We start from the raw sequence: 24,184 nt of genomic DNA, 5'->3' as shown, positions 1-24,184 counted from the left end.
GAGTTGGGTGACTGTTCAAAACCAGATGGACCTTGTTTTCTTTTTCAGAGTTCCCAACTGTCTTGAATGCACTGTATGAAGTCGGATATTTCTGAGTTCTCAGTTGTTTTGGATGCGGCATGAGATTGGAGAGGTGTGTGTGTGTGTGCTACTGAGAAACAGCATAGCCACATACTGTGTAATAATAATTTAATGTGATGTGTTAGGCCTAGCATTTCCTTTTATTGGTTGTTGAAAAATAATCTAGGCTAATTCATTTAAAACTAATCATTTAAAACTATAGGCTAATAATATAACTTTAGTATAGCAAAAAATAGGCTAATTGTGACAGTGTAAAAACATGATTTTATGGCTGTGCCTTAGCTAAATGTAGAAGCTACTTTTATTTCAAAAGTGCTGCACACATGGTGTACACCTAGAGTGGCTTCAGTTTGCCAGGGAGTAGGTTAGGAACTGCGCTCTGTGGAAATTAGATGGGTGTGCCCTGGCCAGCTCACTCCATAGGGAATTTCAGGCCCAAGATAACAATCACACAATCATGTTGGGGATATAGGCTAGGCCTAGAAGAGAGTTGTGTAGCTGTGGTGCGGCACTGTCTGACCGTAATGGCAGCTGAGCAACGGATGACAAGCTTCAGGCATGACGCCACACAGGATGTGTAACCTAAGCTCAGTCAGTGTTTCCCATGGCTTAATCAACATCCATGGCTCCTTTTTAAAGAAAATCTTCAATGGAAAAACATAAAATCAACTGTATTCTTCACATACTTCGTAAACAACCGGCAGTTAAATGCTTACTTATGGGCCCTTCCCAACAAGGCAGAGAGAAATAATAGAAAAGTAAAACATGCAGTTGATGTCGGAGAAAGATGACAAAAGATGAAGGAGAAAGATGACAATAATGTTAAGCTTGAGTGGACAAGTGACAGTGACGTCATGGAATTCAAATGGGGAGAGGGAGAAAAGAGAATCTCCACTTAGGAGAAATGAGTAGCCCTGTGCCACTACCGCGATGGCCAGATGCTCTCTCACTATGAGAGAATATGGATAACTGTCTTTCATTAGTTACCCATATTACCGGCGTTTCATATTATTCTTTGTAACTCTTTCTAAGGCGGCTAAGTGGCTGCAATTTATGGAACATGCCAAAACTTTGGAGATAACAATTGATGGCGAATTCAAATACGTTTTCCCTAAATCAATGCTTCTGATAAATCAAGCTCCAGAACCAGCCATAGAACCAGCTGGCTAATCCTTTGAATACAGTATAGTAAAAAACAAAAACCAGCAACAACAGTTAACATTAGCTAGCTAGATAAGGTTAGCAGGATAGCAAGCTAGCTAGATAAAGTTAACATGCAAGCTAGCTACACTGACAGCTGTCAGTGCCCTATTTGTTGATGTTTATCAACTCCGTGGAAATTCCCAATTCGTGAACATGTATAAGTAGCCTTCGTCATTCTTCATAGGTGGAACCTAAAGGTGCATTTCCTCTCTAGGACAGGAAATTACATTGAAATAGTGGCGACAACTTTAAATGGCCCATGGCACCAATGCCAGCACCATGTCAAAAGAACAAACTCAGACAAGCAATGTGTATGGTTGGACCCAGTCAGTGTTCCCAATCACAGTAGTGTGATCATGTGCTGTAGACAAAGACTTGGCAGAATTCAGTGTTGTTGACTACAGTCTTCATGTAAACATGACCAGAGAGAGGACCAGCCTCTCCACACACTAAGGTTGCTTCCCAAATGTCACCCTATTCTCTATGTAGCGCACTACTTTTGGCCAAAGATTTGGGTTAAAAAGTAGGGCCAGTTTCCCAGTATTTTTTTCAGTAGCAAAAATGAAAACACAAGGCAGACTAGGGCTGACCCCATTTAGTCGACTGGTCCATAGGCTGTTGGTCGCCCAAATATATTATTATTAGTCGTGTACCGTTCTCATTGTTGGAGTGGACACGTTGTTTTCAGAGCTCACCAACTAAAGTTTTTTTTTTTCATTCCAATTCATGATTTTTGTCAATTTATTCATTGTCTTTTGTTTGGAGCGTATCTTTCAATGTTGAGTAAGGACACGGACCTGATTTTGCATATAAATGTAGGCCTAGGCTACCTGACCTGTGTGCAAATGTACGCCTATAAATGTGCCCATTTGGGTAGTATTTCTGATTGGTAGTATTTCTTATTGTCTTATCTCGCCACCAGTAAGGAGTTTTGGAGCTTAAAAAAAAGAGAAAAGAAAAGACAGAAAGATTACAAATATCACATCAAACAGCAAGTAAACAGTCTGTTTTTAGAATCCATTGAGAATGACAATAGTTACTCAATGTATTTTACAATTATTTCCAACTATCTCCCTTTCGATAACCAGTCGGTATGAAAGGGAAACACGTAATGCTCTAATCCAGTGGAAACGTCATAAAATACCTGATTAATTCTTATCTCTTGCACAAATAGCCTACAGTTGTGTCTGTCCCGTGGGCCCAGAATATTGTTGTTGCAAGTTTGCTAGCTGGAGCTTCCAGACAGATACAGTTGATTAGTTGATACAATGTTTCAAGTTGGTTGCAGACAGCCATGCATAGCCAATTTGGATTTCTAGGATATTTTTTTTTTATCAGGATATTTTTAACCTGCAGGCTGCAATTTTTTTATTTGTTGGCTTTATGTAGGATGTTTTTACATAGTTGGCAATAGAAGTTACTATTAGATTTTATTTTCTTTTAGATTGAATTCAGATTAACCACATGACAATTATTTTGAGTTACAAAGTTACAAAATTGAGTTACAAAATTATAAATGAAATGTAACTTTTGCACAACAATGTGCATATGAAATCATAACTGATATGCAGATCGGTAGAAATGGTAAGATATAAATTGGCACTCCAAATGGAAAAGGAGTGTAACGGCAGGATCTGAGAAGGCCAGCAGCAGTGGGAGGAGGAGGGCTGGGAACAGGTATTTTTCTTCTAGTTTGGCTATCGTGAACTATGGCTCCCTCTTGAGTCATTTGTGTGTCTAAATTATTGAATCAAACAGCGTGCATAAAGTGTCAGACAAGCTCAGTACATATAGTTGATTTTATTAAAACACAGGGTGTGTCTATATATGGAAAAATACACGCTTTACAATTTCGGTTTCCCCAGGCATTATGGGACCCATGTCATCCGAAAAGTTATACTTTTTACTAATCTGTCCAGAAAACATTCTTCCAAGAGTCTTGATGATCATCCAGGTGCTTCCAGGTGTTTTTTGTCAAACTTGAATCAACTTTTTGGATGAGATGCGTCCCATTAAGTCTGACGAAAACCAAACACTGCATTCCACAGTAAGAACCTCATACCACCGGTCAAGCATGGTGGTGGTAGTGTGATGGTTTGGGGATGCTTTGCTGCCTCAGGATCTGGATGACTTGTCTTAATAGAAGGAACCATGACCTTTGCTCTGTATCAGATAATTCTACAGGAGAATGTCAGGCCATCCGTCTGTAAGCTGAAGTGCAGCTGGGTCATGCAACAAGACAATGATCCAGAACACACAATCAAGCCTACATGAAAATGATTAAAAAGCAACAAATTTGAAGTTTTGAAATGGCCTAGTCAAAGTCCTAATTGAGATGTTGTGGCAGGACTTGAAACAAGCAGGTAATGCTTATAAACCTGCAAATGTTGCAGGCTTAAAACAGTTCTGCATGCAAGAGTGAACCAAAATTCCTCCACAGCGATGTGAGAGACTGGAAGCATCAACTACTACAGGAAGCATTTGGTTGCAGTCATTACAGCTGAAGGTGGCACAACCAGTTATGTGTAAGGGGGCAATTATTTTTCACACAGGGGAATTGGGATTTGCATAAATAAAATAGTATACATTTTTTAGCTCAGGTTCCCTTAACCTGATATTAGATATTGGTTGAAGATCTGATAACATTCCGTATCAAAAATATGCAAAAATAGAGAAAATCGTAAAGGGGGAAAATACTTTTTCACGGCACTGTATATAGGGAATAGGGTGCCATTTCAGATGCATGCTGCCTCTTTCTGATAAAGATACTCTTGTCTTCCAAGTGTTCTATTTTTAAACTGCAGTACTGCTTGGCTTGCTGCCATCTCAGCAGAGCAAGTCAACAAGAACATGCCCCCATTCCCCAAGCTAGGCTATTGTTTAGGACAGAGCAGTTCTGGGCTGGCTCTCAACTGGGCAAACTGAGGAAGCTGGATTATGAAAGAGGTGTTCTGTTTTAGGATTCTTTGTGTGTGTGTGTGTGTGTGTGTGTGTGTGTGTGTACTGTTTGGCAGATATTAATATTACCTGTTGACAAGTGTAGTTCTTCAGCCAAGCCATGTCAAAATTATTTAGGATTAGTTAGTACCTTTGGCCCCAAAATAGTTTTCTTCATGTTGGTTTGGTTGGATTTGTCATGTGCTAAGCTGAGAAGTGTTGCAGTGATGGAGATGAACTGTCATAGAGAGGAGAGTGTTGTGTTGAGAAGTGTTTGAGCTTTGTGTAATGGTACAGGACAATTCAACAGTAACAGAATGACGCTGAGACTCAGATTGTTCACTTTAAAATGCATGTCAAACAAAAAAACAATGATTGCACTTGAAGAACAGTGCAGATGCAAAGTTTGGGAACAGAATGACGCACAAACAGCATAAGCCGTTATTCTGTTACCAGACTTTGCATCTAAATGTTGTAAAAAATGTCTGTGGAAATTGTTCAATGTAGTCATTGTGCATGGAGTTGTATGGTTTGTTTAACTTTGCAGTCATTGTTTTTAGTTTGGCATACATTTTAAAGTGAACAATCTGAGTCTCAGAATTGTTTCTTGGCTGCAGTTGACTGAGTCTCTTCCATCAGTTATTTGAGATATGTTCCATAGCACCGAGAGGTCAGAGAAGTATGTGTGCCTGTGTTTGTGTGTGGCACCAGTGAGAGAGAGTTTCCAAAATGGGCCCTCCTGAGGCCAAGTATTTGTTTAGTGATTCAGACGATAGAAAAAAATAACTGTTAGAAGTATCTTATTTTGCTAAATCACACAACATCTCTTCCTGTCTCTCCCATGACTCTGCCATCTCTCCTCTCTGGCTCTGTTCAGGAATACAGAAGTAGCCTAAATTATGTCACAGGGGATTTAAAAGCCTCTTCCCTGAGATTCTCCAGGCTTCAGGGAGACTGGACAAGATAGGAAGACATGCATGCTTCCATGTGCCTGTCTTTTCCTGTTCTGTTTTCCCTCTGGCAGGCTTCTCAACACTAACCTAGCGGTGTCCTTCACAAGACCCTCCCAGGCTGATTAGTGTGTAAATGAATATGGCGGGCTCTGGGCAGCAGATCCTCCCAGGCTGATTAGTGTGTAAATGAATATGGTGGGCTCTGGGCAGCAGATCCTCCCAGGCTGATTAGTGTGTAAATGAATATGGCGGGCTCTGGGCAGCAGACCCTCCCAGGCTGATTAGTGTGTAAATGAATATGGTGGGCTCTGGGCAGCAGATCCTCCCAGGCTGATTAGTGTGTAAATGAATATGGCGGGCTCTGGGCAGCAGATCCTCCCAGGCTGATTAGTGTGTAAATGAATATGGTGGGCTCTGGGCAGCAGATCCTCCCAGGCTGATTAGTGTGTAAATGAATATGGCGGGCTCTGGGCAGCAGACCCTCCCAGGCTGATTAGTGTGTAAATGAATATAGTGGGCTCTGGGCAGCAGACCCTCCCAGGCTGATTAGTGTGTAAATGAATATGGTGGGCTCTGGGCAGCAGATCCTCCCAGGCTGATTAGTGTGTAAATGAATATGGTGGGCTCTGGGCAGCAGATCCTCCCAGGCTGATTAGTGTGTAAATGAATATGGCGGGCTCTGGGCAGCAGACCCTCCCAGGCTGATTAGTGTGTAAATGAATATGGCGGGCTCTGGGCAGCAGACCCTCCCAGGCTGATTAGTGTGTAAATGAATATGGTGGGCTCTGGGCAGCAGATCCTCCCAGGCTGATTAGTGTGTAAATGAATATGGTGGGCTCTGGGCAGCAGATCCTCCCAGGCTGATTAGTGTGTAAATGAATATGGTGGGCTCTGGGCAGCAGACCCTCCCAGGCTGATTAGTGTGTAAATGAATATGGTGGGCTCTGGGCAGCAGACCCTCCCAGGCTGATTAGTGTGTAAATGAATATGGTGGGCTCTGGGCAGCAGATCCTCCCAGGCTGATTAGTGTGTAAATGAATATGGTGGGCTCTGGGCAGCAGATCCTCCCAGGCTGATTAGTGTGTAAATGAATATGGTGGGCTCTGGGCAGCAGACCCTCCCAGGCTGATTAGTGTGTAAATGAATATGGTGGGCTCTGGGCAGCAGATCCTCAAGGCTAAATCAACAACTATTATCTGTGTGTGTGCAGTGTTTCCCCTCAGATTTTTTTCCAGTAGCGGTGGCAAAGTTAGCGTAAGGGGGACGCAGAGATTATTTTTGCTCTTTTAACCCACTAGAGTTGATGTCATTGAAATCATGTCATGGAAATCTAATTAGCATAATAAGAAAGTCCTTATATAAATCTGTCTGTTTAGAGGCGGCTAGAAGCTCCGCTCCGTGTGTGCACATGGGTGGAGTCGTTTTTTTGGGGGGCAGCAGACTCTTTTCGTTGCGTTCCATGCAGAGAGGAAGTCCGCCTTGTGTAGTGTATAACCGCTAGGGGCTTGGGAGCCAGAGTAGCTGACAAAGCAAGAGGGGCCGAGGCACTCTTTTTGACTCTACTTAGTGACAACATTTGAACTTCCGATCCGGTGTAATGCCTGTTTACAAATACTAGCTAGCTAGCTACATGTTAGCCTAGTCTGGTGTTATGTGCTTTACAACACTACTTTTTAGCCACAGGAGCAGAAGCAATCATGTCTCTTTTTGAATTTCAATTGCTATAAAATGGGCTGAAATCTCCAGGGATTTTGGGGATCATTTGAATTATCCGTTTTGTGCGGATAACATTATTGGATCCGAGCTTTGGCAAACTCAGGCAGGGAGGACTACAACTACAAGGGCTTTTCTCAAATGGTCCTGATGGCAGTCTGCGATGCAAGGTACCACTACATCGTCATCGCCGTGGGCGCATATGGTCAGGAGGGAGATGCGGGAATCTTCTCACAAAGCAAGTTTGGCTCCCAACTCATTGCAGGCCAGCTGCCACTACCAAGGCCAGAGTGCTTGTTGGGGACCCAAACACTGAGCCTGTATGTCTTCGTCGGATGAGGGTAAACCTGATTGAACCATATCCAGGTAAGATACGCTAAATATATGTGACTATATACATAGGATGTGAAAATTATATCGATATAGACGTTGAAATGATATGCATAAAAGTGAGAGAATAGGGGCCTATGTCCAAAGCATATGCTACACAGTTGTTACAGTACATATTTCATAACCTTCATGTTCCTGTTCAATACTAATGGAAATGCTTATTTTATTCAAAGGTTCTTCTGGCCTTGATGACACCAAGAAGATCTACAACTACCTCCACTCAAGCCATAAGCATTTCAGAGAACTGCTTTGGGAGAGACCATTGTGAAGGCCTGCATGGCCCTACACAATTAGCTTTGCACCACATACCCTAATCATTGACCACACAGTCATCACTCCACAACCGCTGGGGACCTGCGTACAGGAGAGTGGAGACCGTTTCCTGGACCCAAGAAACATGTAAACGTTGGAGTGTGCTTTGGAAAACATGTCCACACATACATTTTCTTCGATGTCTGTTTATGACGTGGGCCTACACGCTTGGTTTTGCTGTTTGGATTTTGCTGTTTTTCTCACAATAAAGTACCACCATGACAGTCACTTCATCCTTGTTTTAGTTTTTCATCTTTTTTGGAGGCTAGACCCTTAAGACATTTACCTAACCTTGTGTCATGTGTAGTGGCCTCTCATCTAAGACTTTCCTGCTATGGTACATGGTTGAGACTGGCTGTCCAGCTGTAGACAATAGGGACAGACCCTCGAGACATTAACCTCATCTACATAGCTCATGTACAACGAAGTACAAGTTTACTGAGTGACTGATTGATTGAAAACAGTAATAACCAGGCAAATACATTTGCAGACCTTTTTAGATATTGACTATCACGAGGAAAATAGTGATATGTAATACACAGGTGAAAAGTGATGAAAGGGGAAATAAGAGAAAAGACAAAGTAACCACCTGTGAATGAGGAAATAAGTCAATATTTAAAAAAAACAGTGAATAAGAAAAAAAGCACACAACAGTTTCTGGGGTGAGACGGAGGGCGCTGTCTCACTGGAGAGTGGACGGAGCAGACACACATCATGTCCCTGAGAAACGGGAGACATTGATCAGCAGGATTAGACACAATCCATCGTACCATGACGTCGTAGACAGCCTTTTGTGCCGTTTCTGTGACTCCGTTTCTTTAAGTCATCCATCTGCTGCATAATGTCAGTGTCCAAAATGATCCTCAGCTGTCTTCCTCTTCTGGCCATTGGACCTGGGCGGGGAGATGGGGCGGAGGTTGATGGAGTTGCAGGGCAGAGGGCAACGGTGCACCTGGATGGTGCATTGGGTGTTGGGGAAAGGGGCCTGGGAGGAGATGAATCAATGGGCCCTCAGGGCTCTGCTGTCTCTGAGCTGTCCAAAACACTCCTACCCTCCAAAATCTACAAGCAGATGGCAAAAATAAATTAGAATACAATGCATGCAATCTTAAAACATCCCCATGGGCTCCTTTGAGTTAAAATGTTTACCCAAAATAACTGAATTCATGAACATCTCAATTTAATTAGCACACACACAACACACTGTCTGTTTTCAGATGTTTGAACTAGCCGTGCTAATCATTATAATTTGACAACACAGGCACGGAATATTTCCCAGTCACAATTTCTTCCAGCCAGCAAAGAGCTGATTTCACATGTTCTAACTAGGTCTACGAAACATAAGATCACAAACACACACAATGACGAGTACACACCGTATCTGGCATATTGGTGTCTATCTAAAGCCAATCCAGTTGTCAGACAATCGGTGGGGGACACACCCTAGCGTCAGCCCCACTCCTAGTCTCCTCACCCTTTTCAGATTGCGAACATACTGGTCCCGAATCTTTCTCCATGTTTCTTTGATATCAGTATCCCTGTTCAAATTTCGTGAGTTCTCCCTCCAGCTGTTGTTTTTTTGCATGCTTGTCGGAATACGACCTCATTGAAGGGTTGTAAAGATTCTCGTGTTCTCACCAGCTTGCACAGGCACTCCTCAAAACTGGACATAGACATAATTGTGCTTAGCAAATCTCGAAATAAAAGCACAAAAAAAGCAAGCTTACAGAAAACTCACTCAATACTGCCCCTCAGTCTTTGCAAGGAATGACATGTCGGTCTCAAAAAACTGCGTTGAATGACTGCATGTATTACAAGGAGCCGCGACTTTTGTGGCGAAAAATTACATTGCAACACTGCGCTGCACTCTGTCGGCCCTGTTTGCGTATTGTCTGTAGACCCCTTAAGCTAGAGAGATCTGTTTTTAGTATGGGCTGCGTCTCAATCCACCGCATCTGCGGTTGGAGGTGGCAGAGCTACAGCTGTAGTGTCCGAACCTTTTGGCAAACTATTATGGCCCCTCTATGGAAAGATGAGACTCTCACGGACACGATGGTATTCTCCGTTTTGCTCTACGACCCCCACGGGACTTGTCAGTACCACCAATCTGCCAACTTCTGTCTGTAGCGTCCAAACAGTTTTGGCTACACACTAATAGGGAAAGGGGGATACCTAGTCAGTTGAACGAGAGGTGCGGGGGGCTGCCATAATCGACATCCACATCTTCGGCGCCCAGGGAACAGTGGGTTAATTGCCTTGCTCAGGGTCAGAACGACAGATTTTTACCTTGTCAGCTCGTGGATTCGATCCATCAACCTTTCGAATACTGCCCCAATGCTCTAACCACTAGGCTACCTGACCACTCTATGGAAAGGTGAGACTCACGAATACGTACTTGTCGGTTTTGCTCTAGAACGCTCACAAGACTTGTTTGAAGGTAGCCCGTGTACCAGTAAAAAAAATGTATATGGAAGTAGTATAGAGCAGGGAAAAAAGGGGTTAAATATGGGTAAAAACATATATATTTTTTTTGTATAATTTCCTGATCTTTCTTAAAAACAAACTTCCTTTTTAGTGTGTAAATTCCTTTTTATGTATTTTGACTTTTTTCCGTGTATGAATCTGTTATTCAATGTGTTTCTATGGGCTAATAGGAGTAAGACCAAATTCAATGTTTAAAATGTGTATATATTTTTTATACCTAAAATTCTAAATAAAATGTCTAAATGATTCTTGGTATGACCATCTTTAAACAGTTTCCTGCAATTTGAAACATTTTACCATGGCGCGGAGAGAATTTTACAGTTTTATTGTTAATGTTTTTGTATTTTACCCCATTTTTCTCCCCAATTTCGATCTCGTTTCATCGCTGCAACTCCCAAACGTGCTCGGGAGGCAAAGGTCGAGTCATGCGTCCTCCAAAACATGACCCTCCCAAACCGTGCTTCTTAACACCCGCCCGCTTAACCCGGAAGCCAGCCGCACCAATGTGTCGGAGGAAACACCGTTCAACTGACGACCGAAGTCAGCCTGCAGGCGCCCGGCCCACCACAAGGAGTTGCTAGAGCGCAATGAGCCAAGTAAAGCCCCCCCGGCCAAACCCTCTCCTAACCCGAACGACGCTGGGACAATTGTGTGCTGCCCTGTGGGACTCCCGATCACGGCCGGTTGTTATGCAGACTGGGATCGAACCTGGGTCTGTAGTCACACCACTACGATGCAGTGCCTTAGACCGCTGCTCCAGTCGGGAGGCCTGAATTTTACAGTTTTGAAACCATTTTCCTGCAATTCTACACATTTTTTCATGTGTCTGAGAGAGAGAAAAAACTATTTTAAAGCTATACTGAACAAAAATATAAACGCAACATGCAATAATTTCAATTTTTCGATTTTCGAATTTAGATTTTACTGCATTATAGTTCATGTATAATGTATAATTGAAATAAATTAATTAGGCCCTAGTCTATGAATTTCACATGACTGGGAATACAGATATGCATCTGTTGGTCACAGATACCTTCTAAAAAAGGTTGGGGCGTGGACCAGAAAATCAGTTAGTATCTGGTGTGACCACCATATGCGTCATGCAGCATGACACATCTCCTTCGCATAGAGGGGATAAGGCTGTTGATTGTGGCCTGTGGAATGATGTCATACTCCTCTTCAATGGCTGTGCGAAGTTGCGGCAACTGTAACACGTTTCATACTCGTCGATCTAGAGCATGCTCATGTGTGACGTCTGGAAAGTATGCAGGCCATGTACAGTGTTGGTCCTATTTTTCATGAGCTGAAGTAAAAGATCCCAGAAATTGACCAATTTCCTTCTATGAACTGTAACTCAGTCAAATCTTTGAAATTGTTGATTTTATATTTTTGTTCAGTATACCATGGAAATTGTTGCAACACAATTCCAGGCAGCCTTTGCTCATGCACCCATACGTTTACCAGTCAAATTGCCAGAGTTAGAGCTTCCAAGCCCATTCTATTTATTCTATTTCTATGAATAGCCCCTCCAGGCTAAGTGTAGGTGTAGTTGAAATCCAGGGCATTCAAAGCCTGTATGACATTGATTATTCTTCTCAGATAGCAGCCTTAACTCTGAATCATTATGTCTGCTTGTTTGCATTGCTGTGTGATTAACAGTACATCTTTCTCCTCTCTCTCTCCTCTCTTTCTCTCTCTTCTCTTTCTTTCTCTCTCTCTCCTCTTTCTTTTTCTCTCCTCTCTTTCTTTCTTTATTTTTCTTTCTTTCTCTCTCTCTCTCTCTCTTTTTCTTTCTTTCTCTCTCTTTTCTTTCTCTCTCTCTCTCTTTCCTCTCTTTCTTTCTTTCTCTCCTCTTTCTTTCTCTCCTCTTTCTTTCTTTCTTTCTCTCCTCTCTTTCTTTCTTTCTCTCCTCTCTTTCTTTCTTTATTTTTCTGTCTCTCTTTCTTTCTTTCTTTCTTTCTTTCTCTGCAGAAAATGCAGAGTCGGGGGACCTGAAGCATTTCTTTGACCAATACTACTCTCACATCTACTATGTGTTCTTTGAGAACTTTATTAACATTGAAGTCAGTCTCAAACAAAAAGGTGAGGATAAAAGTTTGAGAATAGTCTGGTTGGTTGGCCTGAATATTATTTTCACATGATTATTACAGGATGTTTTACAGCCGCTAGTCATGGTGACACTGGTATTGTTTCAGACACATTCTCTTCTCTTTTGCAGGTCACAAATCACAAAGGGAAGAACTTGACTCCATTCTTTTCATATTCGAGGTAGGACAGTTACTTCTGCAATATTGAGGAGTTGTTTTAAATGAGTGTCCCAATTATTTTGAGAGGGATGGATTCTGAATGCATAGAAAGCAGAATGGAGTAGGTGTAACAGAGAGTTGGCCTAACATTCCCCCCCAAGCAGGTTAATGTGTAGGCTACTGTAAATCAGAAAGTGGAGTGCTTCTTTCTATGTGTTTGCTTGACAAGTTAGCTTGACAACTCCTCAATCCCCATGTGTGAAATATCCCCCAGCACGCACGCACGCACGCACACACACACACACACATACATACAGGCGTGTGCCTGGTGACCACCCACAGGAGGGTATTAGAATGGACTGGAGGCAAGGCTCAGTGAGGCCTGAAGACCGTGGCAAGATGTTCCTTTTAGATTACAAAGATCAAAATTATCCTGCCAACACACACACACACACACACACACACACACACACACACACACACACATACTGTAGGCATTGTCTTGTGTCATATTTATAGACCTAGACAGTGAGCTGAGAGGCAGGTTTTTGGTCCAAAATAAAATGGGTGTCTGTTTGCCAAACAGCTAGTGGCCTTTTATCAGTTGACATGGGAGTGAATGAGTCATGTGCCATTACATCTTCATAGTCTCCTTACAGGGAGGGCCTAGTCCTCCTGCTGCAGTTCACCTCACATCTAAGGCCAGTGATATTTAAAAAGTTTCCCTGAGAGAACTGCCTTTCCTCTCCATGTGTGTCAGACTAGGTGACAGGGATTAAGTAGTTGCAGGTGTTGAAATGTGTGAGATTAGTCAAACTAGTCTCACTAGTCTTCCTTTCAAAGATTTCCCCGGAAAGGTGTCTTCACCTCTCTTCTCCCTTGTTGCCTCATGGTCTTCTTCATACGGAGTCGGAGACGTCTACCGCTTGGCCGATGATATAGTTCATCCACAACAGAGAGGCTAGACCACTGACAGTCTTTGGACAATTGACATTATATTCTCCAATGAAGATGGATTCATTTGTTTCAACCCAGTAGTAATACTGACACTGGCTTTCATACCACTCCTGACTGTTATATTCTATGTTCTGTTAACAGAAAATTCTGCAACTCCTACCAGAGCGAATACAAGGACGATGGCAGTTCCACAGCATAGGTACATTTGTAGTAGGCCTTACATGGTGTGCTGCCATCGAGTGTGGACATCTTCATCAGATGAGTGGGAATGTTTTTTTTCCCTCTAGATCAGGGTTGGGCAACATTTTAATGTGGGTGAACTCATCATTTTAGCAGCTCCCCTCTTGACAGTAGAGTTCATTTCATGCAATTCTACACATTTTGCCATGAGGTTTAGATGACATTTTGCCAGTTGCCCATCCCTTCTCAAGATTTTACCTCATGATCAGACATTTGGTCCCATCATGTGTTTGAAAAGCAGGTTAAGCCAGTTAAGTGCGTATCAGGCCTACACACTCCTCCCTTACCAATGTCTGTATTAGTACTGACTGTAGCTACATGATTTGTAACATGCATTTGGAGTGAGAGTGAAGCATATTAGTGCCCTGCAATGCCCTCTCCTCACCCCTCCACTAGGTGGTCTCTCCTTTTCCACTGCCCTCTCCTCACCCCTCCACTAGGTGGTCTCTCCTTTTCCACTGCCCTCTCCTCACCCCTCCACTAGGTGGTCTCTCCTTTTCCACTGCCCTCTCCTCACCCCTCCACTAGGTGGTCTCTCCTTTTCCACTGCCCTCTCCTCACCCCTCCACTAGGGGGTCTCTCCTTTTCCACTGCCCTCTCCTCACCCCTCCACTAGGTGGTCTCTCCTTTTCCACTGCCCTCTCCTCACCCCTCCACTAGGTGGTCTCTCCTTTTCCACTGCACTGAGACCACTGTGCAGTTGGATACAAAGCCCACCCAGAGAAAGCCAAGGATCTGGGGATGAGGGTCTCCCAGGTCTGACCGAGAACTCTGACATGTGCTGTAGTATTGGGGGCGGGGCTGGTTGGGTGTGGTAAGGGCTGGGGAGTGGCAGTCCAGTTGTTGATATTCCATGTGATGCGTTTTGTTGTGTCCTCACAGGCCTCATTCTGAAGAAGTTGTTGCACACTGGGAATTCTTTAAAGGTACATCAGAGTGGTCCTTCATTCGTCAGTAGCATCGCCAGTAGCCAACCTGCCTCTGTACATGCAGTACTTCTGTTTTTGCTGTTGTCTTCGTCTTTCGCAATGGTGTTGACTGCTATGGGTATTTGGTAATAGTATGCTCATAAATATAGAAAGGCTCAATTCTATTTCTGAGCATGTTCCTGACTGTGTCTCTCTCCCCTGTAGATCCGAAGGGAGGGTGTACGTCTGTTCCTGCTATGGATGCAGGCCTTGCAGGGCAACGCACTGAGAGAGCAGCTATGGATTTTTGCCTGTCTGATCCCTGGCTTCCCATCTCCCCAGTCAGAGCTGGGCCCTCGAACCCTGGACAACCTGGTCAACCCCCCTCTCAGCCTCCAGGAGAGTTAGTATCTCTACACCTATCACCTTGCTAGTGACGAGAGTCTTGTCTTTAAATAGCTGTAAAATAGACATATGTTTGAGAAATTGAAGTAATAGCATTTCTAAGGTATTTGAAAATCGCGCCACAGGATTCAACTGGCTGTTACGTAGGTGGGACGATTTCGTCCCGCCGGCCCTAGAGAGGTTAAAAGTACACAGAAATGAATAGGACGAAATCGTCCCACATACTCAACAGCCAGTGGAATCCCGTGGCGCGATATTCAAATACCTTAGAAATGCTATTACTTCAATTTCTCAAACATATAACTATTTTACACCATTTTAAAGACAAGACTATCGTTAATCTAACCACACTGTCCGATTTCAAAAAGGCTTTACAACGAAAGCAAAACATTAGATTATGTCAGCAGAGTACCCAGCCAGAAATAATCAGACACCCATTTTTCAAGCTAGCATATAATGTCACATAAACCCAAACCACAGCTAAATGCAGCACTAACCTTTGATGATCTTCATCAGATGACACTCCTAGGACATTATGTTATACAATACATGCATGTTTTGTTCAATCAAGTTCATATTTATATCAAAAACCAGCTTTTTACATTAGCATGTGACGTTCAGAACTAGCATACCCACCGCAAACTTCCGGTGAATTTACTAAATTACTCACGATAAACGTTCACTAAAAACATAACAATTATTTTAAGAATTATAGATACAGAACTCCTTTATGCAATCGCTATGTCCGATTTTAAAATAGCTTTTTGTCAAAAGCACATTTTGCAATATTCTGAGTAGATAGCTCGCCATCACGGGCTAGCTATTTTGACACCCACCAAGTTTGGCACTCACCAAACTCAGATTTACTATAAGAAAAATTGCATTACCTTTGCTGTTCTTCGTCAGAATGCACTCCCAGGACTTCTACTTCAATAACAAATGTTGGTTTGGTTCAAAATAATCCATAGTTATGTTCAAATATCCTCTGTTTTGTTTGTGCGTTCAAGACACTATCCGAAGGGTGACGAAGGGTGACGCGCCCGACACGTTTCGTGACAAAAAAAATTCAAAATATTCCATTACCGTACTTCGAAGCATGTCAAACGCTGTTTAAAATAAATTTTTATGTGTTTTTTCTCATAAAAAAGCGATAATATTCCGACCGGGAAACCCTGTTTTCGTTCAAAGACTAAAAATCTAAAATGGACTCTTCTCGTACACGCGCGCCCCTGTCTCATTGTTCTCAGATCGACCACTATCCAAATGCGCTACTGTTTTTCAGCAATGGGCTGCAAAGTCATCATTCAACGTTCTGCCGCCTTCTGAGAGCCTATGGGAGCCGTAGGAAGTGTCATGTTACAGCAGAGATCCTCAGTTTTAAATAAAGAGTGTAGAAGGCCAAGAAATGGTCAGAGAGGGCACTTCCTGTAATGAATCTTTTCAGGTTTTTGCCTGCCATATGAGTTCTGTTATACTCACAGACACCATTCAAACAGTTTTAGAAACTTTAGGGTGTTTTCTATCCAAATCAAACAAGTATATGCATATTCTAGTTTCTGGGCAGTAGTAATAACCAGATTAAATCGGGTACGTTTTTTTATCCGGCCGTGCAAATACTGCCCCCTACCCTAGAGAGGTTTATATATATATATATATATATATATATAGACACAAATTACGTACATATATTAAAAAAATCTGAAATTATGTATGCGCTGCAAAGATCCAATAGGCACCTTTACATAGGCTGAAACAGCGGACTCTTCTAGCGAACAGTGTTCAGATTCTCTTTGCGGTAGCCTACTTAAGCTTTGTGTAACCAGTTTGCTGTAAGGATCTATGTGTAGCTGGTGCAGAGGAGTCAGGCGCAGGACAGCAGAGATTAGTAAATAAAAGTAACTTTACTCAAAGTCATCAAAATACAAGAGAATTTCCAAGCCCACAATACGGACCACAATACAACAAACAAACAATCACTCACAAACAAACATGGGGAACAGAGGGTTAAATAATAAAAAGGTAATTGGGTGAGTGAAACCAGGTGTGTTTGACTAAGACAAAACAAATGGAAAATGAAAAGTGGATCGGTTGCTGGAAGGTCGGCGACATCGAACGCCGCCCGAACAAGGAGAGGGAACGACTTCGGCGGAAGTCGTGACATTTGCGGTCTGTCGACGCGATCATTTGTGTTTGTTTTTATGTTTTCAAAATGATTTTGCTTTTAGTATTGCTTAGGAACCATGTCTAAAAAGCCAATACTTGTGAGCTGGCCCTAGTGATTGGCCCTGTTTTAGAGGTGACAAGCATTCCTCTACTATAGAGACTAAACTTGGTGTGCTAAGAAAAATGTTATAGATAGTTATCTCTAATTTGCCGTGCGCTTCTGGTACTCTAAAAAGTTGGACAGGGTTGGCAGGTCTGCTGTTCTGCAGCCTAAACATATTTCAGATTCAAACTCCTATGGCCAATGTCAAACCTAACTATCAGTCAAGCCCATTGGGCTGATTCTTTTGCTTTTTATCCTTTTTATCTCCTCCTTTATTTCTTTCCCTTCTTCTTCCATTCCTTCAGCTCAAGTGACTCCAGAAGAGATCAGTCCCCTGGTCCCTCCTCAGACAGGAGATAAAGCCCAGGAAGACCTCACAGGATACTTTCTAGAGGCTCTTCTGAAATACATGGTAAACCAGGTACTCTTCCCTTAATTACTAACACTGCTAACATGCTTGGCGTGGATACAATATTACCTACTACCTACCAGCGAGCCTTTTGAGATGGACGTCTGTCTGTCTGCATGCGGAGAAGTGCAAATGACCGTAACCCCCTAAAAAGTTCCTTACATCATGTTAAGTCACCCACAATTAACTCAAGCAGTACTTCAGTTCAAAATGAAGCGGGATCAACAACATAGCTCATATGGATAGCTCAAACACATTATTAACGCTGAGTTGCATCGGCATGCGTTTGCTGCAGTGTACTGTATGCTCACACACAAACACACTGAGTTAACGGCTGCGCTGCTCTCTCTCTCCCTGCCGCACACAGTGCCTCCTCTCACTCCCTGTCTCTGGTCCTGTTTCTGTAATGCTCTTTGTTAACAGTAGTCTCTTGTTGTCTTTCCCCCTGCAGGCCAAAAGTCTGGAGTGGAAGTGTAAAGACAACCACGAGAAGGGCTTTGCATTCCTGTATGGAAACTTTAAGAAATATTACCTGCCTCACATATTCCCCAACTTCTCCAAGGAGACCAGTTTGTACCATCCCATACTGGGTGAGGAGACTAATTTCAATTAGTATGAGCTAAAGAAACAGTTCTTTGTTTATATACATTCTAAAGCTGATTCTTAGCTTTGCATTTTACTATAGTGGTGCAGTGTGCATAGAAGTACATTGATACCCTTTTGGTACTACTGAGCTGAGCTGAGCTGGCATGGTTATACATCAGAGCCAGCACAGTATGGGTTGGGTCAACACAATGGTGTGAAAAGGGGAATAGTGATACATCTGCATTCTCTATTCAACCTCTCTCCGTCTGTCCCCCCTCCAGAGGTTCCTTCGATGAGACCAAAGCCTTACTACAGTGTGGTGAAGAGAGACCCAGAGACCAACGACGCAGTGTACTGTACCAAGGAGAGCCTCCTCAACGCCCGCGTTATCTTCATCCGCTGGCTGGTGTCCTTCTGGCTGGAGCCACGCTCCAACACTGGAACACACATCCCCGGGGTGGACGGAGAGAGGGAGAGCGTTCCAAAGAACATCCAGGTAATCACTGTATACACACCCGAGGGGAGAGTTTGCCTGGGTTAGCACAATGTATATATTATATCTAGGAATCATAGAGAGAACTTGCCAAAAAACATCCAGGTTGGCCATGCAGGCAGCACATCTGAAGGGCAGAAGTATGCAGGGTTAGCATAACTATATCTTTACATTAAACATAGCCTCTGGGACAGCTTTTGAGTTGTGATATTTCTCTGTCTGTGGGATATACTAGTGAACCTCCAACTCATGTATTGTGTTACATACATTTCCAGTCCTTATGGAAGCATTAATGGTGGTTGTGTTTCTCTGGTTGTGTTCCAGAGGGCAGCAGCAGGGCTGGCAGCGCGGGGACATGGCCAGGGGGAGGACCTGGGCCCCAGGGCAGACAGCCTGGACAGAGCGATTGGGTATGAGCAGGAGCCATCCCACTCCAACACCTCCACCCTGACGGAGAGGGAGCCCAGCTCCTCCAGCCTGTGTAGTATGGACGAGGAGCACCTCACTGACAAGGAGGTGGTGAGACGAGTCCTCTGTTCTTCCAGGACTAACGTCAACTTCATCACCGAGGTCTTCAGACAGGTACAGCACACTTACTCACACGCACAGTACATTGTGTATTGCTGGTTCTGGTTGTGATACATAGGTATCCCTTCTTGGAACAATAAAGTTCTATTACTACTACTATGTTCTGAATACCCCTGTAAAAGTCTGAATACCCCTGTAAAAGTCTGGTATTGTGTGGCTGTATGCCCCACAGAGCGCAGAGAAGATAAACAAGTCTGCTCCATTTGAATCCAGCACAGTGACATTGGTGTGTTGTCCTCTTTTCTCAGGCCTTCCTGTTGCCGATGTGTGAGGCTGCAGCCATGAGGAAGGTGGTGCGGGTGTACCAGGAATGGTTCGCCCAGGAGGACAAGCCTGTGTTTATGAGAGAGCCGGAGGAAGAGAGGTTCTTTACCACGGCTGGAGTGGTCAACCTAGAGCCTGTACCCCAGCAGGACACTGAGAAGGAGGAGGGGGTGAGAGCTGGGGCTTTGTGTGGGGGAGGATGGAAGGAAGCGCCAGGGTCCACTAAGGAAAACATTTTGCAATGGAAAATGACTCCTTGTTTCAGTCTGTTTTCTTACATTTGGTGTCTATTGAACACAATCCTCAACAAAGACAAGTAAGTACACATGATGGAGCCTGTCTTCGTGGTCTCTCAGTTTAACACTTCTTGTGTATGTCTTTCTGTGTCCTCAGGGGGTGAATAAAGTGTCTGAGAAAGAGCTGCTGGAGTACAGTGTGCATGCCGGTGTTCAGCCCACTCTACAGGTATTTTCTATTGCCCAACACATACACACATTATGCTAAATCTGCAACCACATAAAGTCTTATTCTGGAATGATCACTAACTTCAATCCGATACTGTCCAGTTCCATACCTTTCTTCACCACCGTCATCTACCGCTTTCTCTTTCACCCCAGGTGTTTGTCACCAACTCTGCCAACGTTTTTCTGCTGGAGCCAGCCAATGAGCTCAAGGTGTTGCTGGAGGAACATGTTGACATGTGCAAGAGAGTCCTCAACATCTACCGCAGCCTGGTCATGCATGAAACCATGGACCAGAAGACATGGTACAGCACCACAACACTACACGCTAACACCGAGCAGCGTATTGGTTCTAATGGGGAAGCATAGCATACATTTATGGCCAGACCCAATTTGCTACCTACCACTCATGAGCCCTAACCCTTCTATGTTTGCAGATCTGAAGGGTCTGGTTAGGTAATCTACATGACCAAAAGTATGTGGAAACCTGCTCGTTGAACATCTCATTCCAAAATCATGGGCAATAATATGGAGTTGGTCCCCCTTTGCTGCTATAACAGCAACCACTTTTCTGGGAAGGCTTTCCACTAGATGTTGGAGCATTGCTGTGGGAACTTGCTTCCATTCAGCCACGAGCATTAGTGAGATTGGGCACTGATGTTGGGCGATTAGGCCTGGCTCGCAGTCGGCATTCCAATTCATCCCAAAGGTGTTTGATGGGATTGAGGTCAGGGCTCTGTGCAGGCCAGCCAAGTTCTTCCACACCGATCTCGACAAACCATTTCTGTATGGACTTCGCTTTGTGCACGGGGCCATTGTCATGCTCAAACAGGAAAGGGCCCAGACTGTTGCCACAAAGTTGGAAGCACAGAATCGTCTAGAATGTCGTTGTATGCTGTAGCGTTTAGATTTCCATTCACTGGAACTAAGGGGCCTAGGCCAAACGATGAAAAACATCCCCAGACCATTATTCCTCCACCAAACTTTGCAGTTGGCGCAATGCATTGGGACGGGTAGCGTACTCCTGACATCCGCCTAACCCAGATTTGTTTGTCGGACTGCCAGAATGTGTTGCGTGATTAATTACTCCAGATAAAGCGTTTCCACTGTTCCAGAGTCCAATGACGGCGAGCTTTACACCTCTCCAGTCAACCCTTGGCATTGCTCATGGTGATCTTAGGCTTGTGTGCGGCTGCTCGACCATGGAAACACATTTCATAAAGCTCCCAACGAACAGTTATTTTGCTGACGTTGCTTCCAGAGGCAGTTTGGAACTCTGTAGTGAGTGTAGGAACCGAGGACAGACGATTTTTACGTACTACGTGCTTCAGCACTCTGCGGTTCCACTCTGTGAGTTTGTGTGGCCTACCACTTCGAGGCTGAGCCATTATTGCTCCTAGACATTTCCACTTCATAATAACAGCACTTAAAGTTGACCTGGGAAGCTCCTAGCAGTGCAGAATTTTGACGTACTGACGTGTTGGAAAGGTGGCATTCTATGACGGTGTCACTTTGAAAGTCACTGAGCTCTTCAGTAAGGCCGTTCTACTGCCAATGTTTGTCTATGGAGATTGCATGGCTGTGTGCACGATTTTATATACCTGTCAGAAACGGGTGTGACTGAAATAGCCGAATCCACTTATTTGATGGGGTATCCACATCCGATTTTCAGGGATACAGTATCTTCAACCTAGCTTCCTTTCCCCCTGAAAACCGGATGCAGAGATCCTGCTCAGGCGTTTATTTTATGCCTGCTATGTTAGGTTAGGGCCAAGGTGGAGGGGTAGGAACTTTCCACTCTTTGTGTAACATGAGGGATCCCTATGTGACCGCTACTCTTCTGGTGTCTATCTGTGCGTCTGCAGGGAGCAGATCTTGCTGGTGCTGTTGAGGGTGACCGAGTGTGTGATGAGGAGACCTCCCTCCATCATGCCCCATGGCAAGAAGAACATCACCCTCTCTGGGAGGCTGGCCGGGGCCGTCTTTCAGGTACCCAGCGTAGTACTCACACCATACAGTTGTGTCCCAAACGGCACCCTGTTCCCTATATAGTTCACTGCTTTTGACCTGGGCCCATGAGTTAAAAGCACTGTACTATATAGGGAAGAGGATGCCATTTGGGACACCTACTGTGACTAACCACAAGGGCTTTTTCTTAATAGTATTTTCTTGATTCCTCATGACCTCTCCTTGAATCCTCTCTCGCTTCCCATTGACATTTTGTTGTTATGTGAATTAAGTTATCAATGTTCTTAAACCGAACTTCAATGAAACTACTCAGTCTGCCCCCCCAGACTGTGTAAGATTCTGGTTGAATGAAGCAGACAGATACCCAGCCTACAAGGGTCAAAACCTTTATTTATGAGAGCTCTGAAAATCCTTACAATGTACAAAGCCTTTTATATTAACACACACACACACACACACACACACACACACACACACCAGTAGAGAACTCCACCCAGCTGTAGGCGGCTGTATTTTTCCACAGTACCCAGACCACCTGTCTCCTTATCTTTTGCCAGCCTAGCTGTTGTTTCTCTCCCTAACTTAGGGAGACATCTTCTCCTGTTCCTTTCCCAAGGTCGTCTTATCAACTCTGCCCTGCTCATTTTGAAGTGGTAACAGTGTCTTGCTCACACACAGTATTGGAATATAGTTTTTAACCCATTATTATAGCCTTATTTCAAATACATTTCAACAGGTTATAGGGTTTCTGAGTGAAATAATTTAGTCAAACCTTTAATCATATAATTTCCATTACATTTGTAAAGAAGTTTGGGAGCGGACACAAGGAATGGAGGCAAAGACTTTTGAGAGAGCAATGGTGCCTCCATAACCTTCCTCTGCATGAGACCTAACTAAGGAATGTTTCTAAGGGGCGTTTCTACTTGTCATGCTACTGTCTGTCTGTCTCTGACTCTCCTCCTCCTCTGGTAGACCTTGATAGTGGCCTGGATCAAAGGGAACCTGAACGTGTACATCTCCAGGGAGCTGTGGGACGACCTGCTGTCCGTGCTGTCCTCGCTCACCTGCTGGGAGGAGTTGGTCACAGAGTGGTCCCTCACCATGGAGACGCTCACCAAAGTTCTGGCCCGCAACCTGTACAGGTAACGACAGGAGAGAACGTGCTAAACACACATACTGTGGAAGGCACAAGTCCAAGCATTTTGTTAAGACATGTAAAGAAAATACAGTAAAACTTCAATTAATAGCCTGGGCAAATATTTGATTAAATCCCTGAACACAACAGGCGCTTATTAGAGACAGGCTTCTATTCGAGCCAGGAGTATTTTTCCTTATTGCACAGCTTTTGTTCATTTTCATAGTTAATTGTTTTATTCCAGCATTCACTTCCAGCATTTTAATCAAAATGTATTGTATTATTTCCTGCACTAATGTGTTATGTTACACACTGTCAAGTTTATTTTGTCTTAGTATGCCTCTATTATATATATATTTTTTAAAGATCCTTGACTGTGCATTTTCAGCAGTTCTTACATTTGCCAATAGAGGGCGATATGATGATTTCTGGGGGTCTGTACTCCCGAAGTTGTTGACTATTTTTGTGCTTACCAGTTAGCCAGTGGCTAGCCGTTTCTTACTGTCGATTAAAAACAGAATATTGTCATTTTTTCAAGTCATTACTGAATTATTTAATGTTTATTTATTTAATTAATAAATCAAACATTAAACCTTGTAAACAATTGATGGTAATTCATGATAACCTAATTCATTTAGACCCGCTGTTTATTTGAGACAGGCATTTATTTGCTGAAATGTGTGCCGTTGCCTGACTATTAAAAGCGGCTATTTGAGACTGCATTTTAATTGAAGTTTTATGGTCATATTAAACAGAGGATCAATTTGTAATGGAATCACAGTGAGGGCTGGCCCCTTTTTAAATGTTTTATTTTGTTCCATAATCTGTACAGTCTGGACCTCAACGAGCTGCCCCTGGACAAGCTGAGCGAACAGAAACAGAAGAAACACAAGGGAAAAGGTACTCACTCTGATGGACACACACTGCTTCCTCTCTCTATCATTCTCTCAGTGGTGTACTGGAGGGTATAGGCAGGTATACGCCGTATAACCACTTATTGTTTTGTGGGCATTGCATGTACTCACTTCCTAATACCCAGTGATACAGTGGGGGAAATAAGTATTTGACCCCCTTTCAATCAGAAAGATTTCTGGCTCCCAGTTGTCTTTTATACAGGTAACGAGCTGAGATTAGGAGCACACTCTTAAAGTGAGTGCTCCTAACCACAGCTTGTTACCTGTATAAA

At 43.5% G+C, this 24,184-nt stretch overlaps 1 protein-coding gene across 12 annotated transcripts in view; it reads left to right on the top strand.

The window, feature by feature from the left end:
• The window catches only part of LOC115162131 (ral GTPase-activating protein subunit alpha-1), a 116,515-nt gene that overhangs the window by 1,541 nt on the left and 90,790 nt on the right, over positions 1–24,184 (top strand). For 10 of the 12 annotated variants that reach the window (XR_003869487.1, XM_029713143.1, XM_029713142.1 and 7 more), the window contains exons 2-16: positions 12,045–12,155; positions 12,292–12,341; positions 13,418–13,475; positions 14,399–14,442; positions 14,650–14,827; positions 17,401–17,516; positions 17,956–18,094; positions 18,371–18,585; positions 18,907–19,164; positions 19,419–19,604; positions 19,828–19,899; positions 20,052–20,200; positions 21,761–21,884; positions 22,836–23,005; positions 23,831–23,898. Coding sequence is in view for 11 of the 12 variants with exons in the window: in XM_029713143.1 (XP_029569003.1) it covers positions 12,045–12,155; positions 12,292–12,341; positions 13,418–13,475; positions 14,399–14,442; positions 14,650–14,827; positions 17,401–17,516; positions 17,956–18,094; positions 18,371–18,585; positions 18,907–19,164; positions 19,419–19,604; positions 19,828–19,899; positions 20,052–20,200; positions 21,761–21,884; positions 22,836–23,005; positions 23,831–23,898 (1,938 nt within the window). In the remaining variant the exon portion in view is untranslated. Of the gene's footprint in view, positions 1–12,044; positions 12,156–12,291; positions 12,342–13,417; positions 13,476–14,398; positions 14,443–14,649; positions 14,828–17,400; positions 17,517–17,955; positions 18,095–18,370; positions 18,586–18,906; positions 19,165–19,418; positions 19,605–19,827; positions 19,900–20,051; positions 20,201–21,760; positions 21,885–22,835; positions 23,006–23,830; positions 23,899–24,184 lie in introns of those variants that run through there. The other 2 variants (XM_029713135.1, XM_029713144.1) reach the window with 2 other exon arrangements.

Source organism: Salmo trutta, chromosome 25 (assembly GCF_901001165.1).
Source record: "Salmo trutta chromosome 25, fSalTru1.1, whole genome shotgun sequence".
NCBI classification, from domain to species: domain Eukaryota; kingdom Metazoa; phylum Chordata; class Actinopteri; order Salmoniformes; family Salmonidae; genus Salmo; species Salmo trutta.
The sequence above is the reverse complement of the archived record's forward strand: the minus strand, read 5'-3'. Positions and strand labels throughout refer to the sequence as shown.